Raw genomic sequence first — 8,959 nt, 5'->3', positions numbered from 1 at the left:
GATCAAAAAGTTCAAATTCTAAATCCTAACATCTTAATAATTATCTTTTGTCTTTTAATTTGTCGAGAGCGCTAACCCGCTCGAGACTGGTGGCAGCGATACCAACCATCGCGCTCAGAATAGGGTAAAAAGTATAGGGAATTGCCTTTCAATTTTCTAGTTGAAACAGCAGTCTTTCTTTCCTTTTTTCTTTTTATTTATCCTTTTTACGTTGCGCCGTCGCACGCGCAACGTAACACCGGTCACAAATTCACACCGCATGAACTGGTTTTCGCTTACCCAGCTAGGCTACCTTCGACCGAACCTCTAAAGAAATCAGAACAGTTACCTCCACATAACGATTATCTGGAAAACCTAATAAAAAACATGAGAGACATAGCTACTATGGCACGCGAGAATCTAATAGACTCAAAAATGAAATCAAAAGAATACTACGATAGATTCATTAAACCGGTAGAATTTAAAATCGGAGACAAAGTATGGTTACTCAAAGAACCTAAACCGGGAAAATTAGAAAAAGATTGGTATTTAGGGCCATACGAAATACTAAAAATGGGCGATAACAATAATATAACAATCAATTACAAAGGAAAGCCAAAAACAGTTCACGCGAACAAATTAAGCATTCAGCAGCACAGGAAATAACATAAGCCTTCTTTCTAGGAAAAGAGCCGACAATGAAGTTAATTCTATTAATTTATATCAGCACATTCAAAATTAGCCAAGCAATAATCGGGTTTGATTGCGGCGCAACGAACCCGATCGTATCGACATACTCTTTACTGGACACCGGAGAATGCGACTTCCACCATGCAGACGTTAGCATAACCAATACAACAATACGACTCCTACACTTAGCGGAATTCAGAACGGCTCCAATCATACAATGCAAAATAGAAATCCAACGCACAATCTTCCGATGCGGAATGTTCAGCCACTTAGTACCAGTAGAAAACGCGATACAAGAATACCTTCTAGACATAAGCCATGAAAACTGTAAATCCATACACAACACCGGAATATTTAGATACGATAATTTTCACACAATCGCGAATTTAAAAGTAAACTCAACGAAATCCGTAGGAATAAGTCTAGCAGGAAATGCAATAGAGAGCTCGTGTACAGGAGCGTGCTATTCCGATAGCTACTGAACATGGAATAAAGTATATGTACAAGGTCTTATAAAAATTACATTAATAGAATACACCGCGCAAGTTAACCTTAATAATGATAAATTACGTTTAGCATCAGGAACAATTTGTAAATTTTCGGATGAACACTGTATTGACATGGAAGGCGGACATACCTTCTGGTCAGCGCTACCGAGAGAAGACTGTCTTAAAACTAAATACGACGTATTATACCGAGGTCCGGTAACAAAACTAACAGCTAAAAATGACGAAACATTATACACAATAGAAACAACCGACATCTTATTCGCGCTAGCAGCGAAAGGAAACATCGAAACCTGCAACAGAATATTAACAAAAACCGAACACCCAAAATTAATTATATACGAAAGATCACAAAATAACATACTATTCGATAACGACGCGCAGCCATCAAAAGAAATACTAAATTTAGACATTCTCACTTACACTAATTCAAAATTCGTATATGTAGAAAAACACTTCAGGGCTCAAATACAAAATTTATATTTAGATATTTTAAGTGAAAAATGCAAACTAGAAAGAAAAACAATCTACAATTCTCTATCCATAGCCTCTATTTCACCAGACGAATTTGCGTACAATTTAATGGAAAAACCGGGATATATTGCTAGGATTGCAGGAGAGGTGGTACACATCATAAAATGCACGCCAAAGGAAGTGCAATTACTCCACACAGATAAATGCTATACGCAATTACCAGTAACCTCAGGAAACCAAACACGATTCCTGACACCGAAAACACATATTAATGAAGTCAGGAACTCAGATAGAATGTAACACAATCATTCCACAATATTACAAAATAAACTACAATTGGATAGCACTAACACCAACACCAAGACAAGCGCAAAATCCAGGAATTCTAAAACCTAACACAAATATTTCCTGGGAATACAAGGAAATCAATTCACTAGCATCAAGCGGAATTTATTCACAAGAAGACCTCCAAGAGCTCCAACAACACATCATGTTCCATGATGACACAATAGCGAGGGGCATGCTAGGAGAAGAAAGTGTACAAGGAGGACTAATCAACAACCTATTTACAGAAAACACGCTATCCCACATCGCAGAAAATACGTGGAATAAATTCGTGGAAAAATTCATCAAATTCGGTTCAATTAGCTCTGCAGTAATAATGATCCTTATAATCATTCATATCTGCAAGCTAATAATTGACACAATTATAAGAGGATACACATTGCATACATTATATGGCTGGTCCCTACACCTATTGGCAGCCATCTTTAGTTCAATTACATACTTATTGGTGACATTAAAGAACAACAAAAACATCAAAAGGCTCCCAAGACGAAAACGCCTAACGAAAAACGAAGACATCGAATTGAACGAATAAAGATAGAGCAACCAAACAGCCTAAAATGGGGGATATCACCGCCTATCCCACAACGACCACCTGCACTCAGAGCACCTACAGTCAAACCACCCGAAATTAAACCACCACAACCAATAAAACAAGAAAGAATACAGGTTTTTACGCTAGAAGCATGAAACTAAACAAACGCAACGCAAAGGGGAACGCAAGGAACACGCATAAATAAACACACGCGAACTTTAAACAAAATAAAAATTTATTCAAAAAAAAAAAAAAAAAATGAAAAGTAACAAAATTCACAAAATAGTAACATACAATAGAAATCTTACAATAAAGGTTAATTAAAAATACGATTGGAAAGGGAAAGGAAGTGGAAGACACAGTGAACAACAAGTTATAATCAAAGGATTTATTCAAAAAAATAATAATAATAGTAATAATATATAATTATAAACATAAAAGAAATCCTTCATTCAACAATAAAAGCAAAAAGTTGGGCAGTTCACTCCTGCTCGAATAATGGGGCGATGTCCAACATTCTTTCCAGATTTATTTGTTGATATCGTACCGATATGCAACAATCTAGGCGGCCAGGTGTCACGTCCTGTGACGCATTCTTTAAAATTTCTATTTCGCCACCCAAACTCTTTAAGCCGCTATTTCGCCACCTAAATTCTTTAAACTTATATTTCGCTATACAGATTCTTTAAACTTACATTTCGCGATACAAATTCTTTGAACTTCTATTGCACCATCCAAATTCATCGCTCCGCAAAAATTCTGAGTGAGCAACTCACCCAGGTCGTCGTACGGCGAGAACGCTGACGATCCGGACGAGGTGGTTCACCCGAATTGCCAAATCAAAAGTCGACCTCATTAATCAATATATAATAACGAGACCAAACCGCCCGCGTTCAGACCAACTATAGTACAGAACTCGTATCAGATCAAATTTAGTGCAGACTCAAAAGTCATCGCGACCCGATCACTTCCGTGAAACTCGTTCAGAATCGGCCAGTCCGTTAACGCGAATCCGGATTTTATTCTAACATGCGTACAAAATCCGCAAAATACGACTCTGCTACGGGATCCAGAGACCCGACAGAGCAACTCGTCAATTGTAAAACACGCGCAAGTTAAGAACTGTACGAAATACCAATAAACATTTGTTGTGCTCGGAAGTGTGTGAACTTCAATTAAACGTCTACCCTACTGTCTACATCCACCAGGACGACTTATTTCTACAGGTATCCTCGCCCAGCGAAAGGTAAGTAAGAACCTCTACCTAACTAACAACGTAGATTAAATCATACAAAAGTACGCGGAGAACTCAGTGAGAGGGAGAACTTCGCGACATTACAGTACCATAAAACGCGCTTAACTCTTTTCTGGACCTCCATATACTTAACACGAGGGTCACCTTAATTGCAGCCATTTCCAGGTAGTACTGGTACGCTACAATATAATTAACCCTTTTCAGGGCGACCATATACTTAAAACGAGGAAAACCTTAGTTACAACTATTCACAGGTACCAGCTATAATTTAATTAAAAGTAATACGTACGTGAAAAGATAAAGACGGAAATATTTATAGAAGTCTATGTTCTTTACAGCGTTGAATAGAATGATATTGCAGTTATACCTGTGATACCTTCTTCGACTATTAAAAGGACAACTAATGGCATCTAACACAGTGCCATTGTTCAAGACATGATATAAATCTGTGATTTAGGGCTCTCACATACTTAAAACGAGAAACACCGTAAAAACACGGACGTTAAAAGTTAGGACCAGAAAACTTAATTAAAAAATTTTAATTGTTAATATATTATTTAAATAAATGACTGTTAAATAACACACAGTTTAGGGAAAGAAGAACTCATACTTTTCTCAGAGCTGTTTCTGGTACGAGAAACGTGGCGGGTCGGCGCTACGTATTCCCCTGTAGGTCGGTTAGGTTGAGCGCCTCTAACGTTCAGGCCGGTTTTGCCTTCTGAAAGGGCGTTGGATTGGTTTTATTTTTTTTTAACTATGATGTACCAATCCGACACTCTTGAAATTTTTACAGATAATAGTTAAATAGTAAAGGATTATTCTTAATTTTTCGGTGGGTGTCATCCAAGGGATTGTTTATAAAAATCATTTTCAAAAATTTATTTATTAATTTTCAACCCTTAATCATCGAATAAAAATTTTGAAAAAAAATATGATATACAGCTAATGAATACCTACTATTTGCACTTTAATGTGGTCAAATATCTTAAATAGTTTCCGAGAAAAAAAATGATAAAGGTTTTGAGTTTTACCCTCATATCTCCCTTATCAGAGGGGGTAGGGGGTTGAAATTGCCCACAATTGTTGTTTAGGCAAAAAGCATTATGTGGTATAAATATCAACCGAAAGTGTTGCTGGGGCCGATTCACTATGCTTATACGGCTAGACCCTTTGTGAAACTTGTAGTTGCAATTCTAATTCCTTGCAATGCTACGTGTCTTTTGGTACGGTATGAGGTTTCTGCGGTTTCTATGATTGTTGCAATGCAGTTGTTTGGCTATGCTTTATTATAAGGTGCGCCTCTTGTGATTCGCATGGCTGTTATGCATGTTTTGCGGCCTGTCTCGCTGTAAGGATCACACAATTTACTCAATTTAGTCTGCATTAATTTACATTTAGCTATACTATGTTGCTGCATTATAACATTATTGGCAATTTCCTTTATAAATATAATATTTTGTTCTGTTTATTACTAAATTATTAACATTGAATGAATATGGTTAAATAAATTTATTTCTTATTACTGATGCGCTATTTCAATGGGAGGAATGATTTTGTTAGTTACACTGGATGTTTTGGCCTTGTTTACTTCATTATTTTATTTTATTTTATTATTTCATTATTTTGCCTATTATGCCGGGTTTACTTTTTCCCGGATATTATTACTTTGCATTTGTATTTATTCGTATTTTATTTATGAATTGAATGAATTGGATGATTCAACCTTCTTGGTGGTCCTGCATGGTTCATGTACTTATAATTATGGTTTGACCGATTATGAGTATTGTTGTATTATTGTCTTACATTCGGTCATTTCTTTATTCATTATCGTTCACGTGTTTTATTGCCGTATCGATGTAGTTTGGTGATGTTGTCTGCAAACGGTACGGCGTTATAATGTTGAACTTTGCGGTTTTCTTGACCGCGTTGTTCCTTTATTCATTATGTCATGCATCATGTCGGGCTTACATTCCTTCCTTAATTGATTGACCTGATTTTATTTTGATTTGATTTATTTTAGTCTATTAATCAGTATTAGTTAATACTATTTAAATGTGTATTGCTTGATTGGTTGTATTAGATTTGCCCGATTACATGCGTTGTCTATTATTATTCTATTTATGTTCATTCTCATAGGAACAGCTTGGGTTTGTCCTCCTTAGGGGGGTGGCGGGGTTTTTGTGGGTGTAGTCGATAGGGCTTGACTTGGGGTGGGTTTTGTTCGTAGGACTAGTTTGCAAGGGAATGTGCGGTACTGTTTTTTTGCAGAGCTCTCATTCGTTTGACCGCTCCTCAGCGGTAATTTCCACTTTAGTCTTCTGCACTTTCCCGATATTCGCAAAAAAATAGTTTCATTACCGTCATTCATGACTTGGATAATAGTAGTATATTTCATTTGTTTTGTTGACTGGGGGGCTTTGCCCCCCAGACCCCCCTAAAAACTACCATGACTAACACCAATATATTTTTAAATACTTATTTTCGTACCGTAAAACGGAGCTTTTGCCCCAACAAACATGGGCAATTGTTACGATCTTGGGGGTCGCCTTTTTGAGGGGGATAGACTTAAGTTGCACCTCTTCGTACTTTCTCATACTTATACTCATGCTCAATTGACATATTGCTTGGAATAGTTCAGTTAGTATTTTGTAATGTTTGCTTTGTATTATCTCTCCTTCATATTGTCTTTATTTTCTTTTTCATTGTTTTCTTTATTTTCTTCTCATAATTGCTTAATTTCTTTTTAGTATTCATGCGATTTATTCACGGTTCATTCACTCATTTATTTTCATTTATTAGTTTGATTAGTGTGCGGTAGGTTAGGGTTTATGGTTGGTTGGTTCTTGTCTGAATGTGGGAGTATAGAGTTTGTATGGGACAAGTCATCGAGGGTTGCAGCCTTAGAAGAGGTGACGCGGTCTCGCCGGGATGGTGCGATCCTTGAGGATGTCCCCCCGGTGCCGACCGTTGCTGAAGAAAAATGGCCTGTCCCGGTGAGTTTCGGACAGGTGGGCGTGACGACTGCAAGGATAAGCCACATCATCATTCTCGACCTACCATGGTGGACGAAGATTGGGGCGATCAACCGGGAGATGCGAAGTCCCGGTTCCTGATCGTGACCGAAGAGGAAGCCCTGTCCTGGCATTTGCCTGGCAGGTGAATCGGGGGCGCGATCACCCGTTGAGCAGGGTGCTCCGGTTCCTGGTCGTGACCGAAGAAGAAGCCCTGTCTCGACAGGCGAACACGTGGCGCGACCACCCGTCGAGTTGGGAATCCTCCGGTTCCTGGTCGTGGCCGAAGAAAAATTCTGTGCTTACGTGGTACAGTTTGAAACATCCTACCGCTCGATCGGAGGTGTAACGGCGTGGATCCTCAATCCCTTATAGCTTGATACGCGCATGGCGGATTGAGGGTGGACGAAAGCGTTAATGAAAGCTAGGGAGCCGAAGCGCCGTTGCGGCAATCGCTGGTTCATGTTGGATATCCTTCTAAGGATGAAACAGTTCCGGCGGCCTACGTTAGGGGAGGGGTTTTTAGTGGGTAGTGTATCAGGCCGCGGACGCCCCTTCCGGGCACCGCCAGGTCGCCCCTTCCGGGCTGTGACCCTATCTTTTGTGCCCACCCTTTAGGGTAGGGCTATCAGGTTGCCCCTTCTGGGTTGCCTCTTTGGGTTGGCCCTCACCAACGGGCGCCAGGCCCCCACTCTGGGGATACGAGTCCCACACTACCCGGGTCCTCTCTAGCCGAATAGTGCGAACAGAGGGTAGCCCGCGCGTGCATAAATGCATTTTCCTCTTCCATAAACCCAAACAAAAAAAAAAGGTTAGGTTAGGTTAGGTTAGGTTAGGTTAGGTTAGGTTAGGTTAGGTTAGGTTAGGTTAGGCTTAGGGTCACCCCTGGGGGGAGCCGGAAATCAGGCACGAAGACTCTACTACAAGGTCGTAGAATCCGTTATCCTATATGCAGCACCGATGTGGGCCACTGGATTGGAGAGGAAGATGAATCTAAAGTTGCTTGCCAGTACACAACGTACCGCACTTTTGAGGGTGGCACAAGCATATAGGACCACTTCCACTGATGCCCTGTGTGTAATTACAGGGCAGATACCCTTAGATCTCGTGATACGAGAAAGGGAGTGGATTTATATGAAGAAGAAAGGGACTGTGGAATGCACAACGGAAGTGGTGAAGAATATCAAGAACGAGGCACGTGAAGTTACCCTAGGAAAATGGCAACAGAGGTGGGAGGAGTCGGACAAGGGGAGGTGGATCTACGCCCTGATTCCCCGCCTGAAGGAGTGGATTTTATGGGGACCTCAAACCCTCAACTTTCACCTGACCCAGGTGTTAACAGGGCACGGGTGTTTTGGCACCTTTTTATGGAAGAAAGCGAGGAAACAAGCCAATGCGGAGTGCTGGTTCTGCCCGGACCTCGAGGACAGCCCTGAGCATTTTTTGTTTGAATGCAGCCGCTGGAAGAATGAGAGACTGACCCTCTGTACCAAACTAGGAGTGAACATTAACAGGAATAATTTTATTAAACTGCTTAGAGATGGCACGAAAAGAGAAGGCATTATTAAGCACGTAGTAAGCACACTGAGAGACAAAGAGGCCTATGAGAGCGGCAGACAAAGAGAGGAAAATAGAGTTAGGGGGGTACCTCCCACCGGCCGAAGAGCCGGCCGAAGAATATAAAGATATGACTGGTGTGTTCACACACCGGGTCTTTGTTTTAGCTAGTGAAACTAGTGGGATGTTTTATTTTATGTAAATTGACTGACTTCTATTTATTTATTTATTCTACGTTTTATTTTACTTTACTCTGATTTTATTTCATTGGACCAGAAGCATAGAATGAGTCGGCGCGTTTCCGCATGGGACTTTCGCTATTTTATTTAAGGATATTGACACAGATACTCTATTTTAATAGCGGGACGGACACATATATGTTTGACAAGATGACACTCCTCGCGTAATTTTTATATTGACAATGACCTATTAGTTTTTATACCACTGACTAGATGAGAAGGACAATGTATTACGGGACGGACATAACCAGTGAACTGCACCAGTTGGTGGCGGTGCTTTGGACGCACCAGTGAATTGAAGCTGACGCCCGCCTAATGGGTGAAACAGATTATTAGTAGCCTTGCTGTGCCGCCCGTTCCTGAAGTAA

General features: G+C 40.1%; 1 protein-coding gene across 1 annotated transcript; it reads left to right on the top strand.

The window, feature by feature from the left end:
* Window positions 1-7,755: 7,755 nt before the first annotated feature.
* On the top strand, window positions 7,756-8,478 carry LOC114882339. Its single transcript, XM_029199230.2, has one exon. It carries the CDS (start codon window positions 7,756-7,758, stop codon window positions 8,476-8,478), a length of 723 nt encoding a protein of 240 aa, XP_029055063.2.
* The last annotated feature ends 481 nt before the right edge of the window (window positions 8,479-8,959 follow it).

The sequence above is a fragment of the Osmia bicornis genome, unplaced genomic scaffold (genome assembly GCF_907164935.1).
Source record: "Osmia bicornis bicornis unplaced genomic scaffold, iOsmBic2.1, whole genome shotgun sequence".
NCBI classification, from domain to species: Eukaryota; Metazoa; Arthropoda; class Insecta; order Hymenoptera; family Megachilidae; genus Osmia; species Osmia bicornis.
This window is presented reverse-complemented; position numbering and strand designations above follow the sequence as displayed.

Excerpts from the sequence above, each read along its gene's own strand:
- LOC114882339 (XM_029199230.2), top strand. The coding sequence starts at position 7,756 with ATGTGGGCCACTGGATTGGAGAGGAAGATGAATCTAAAGTTGCTTGCC.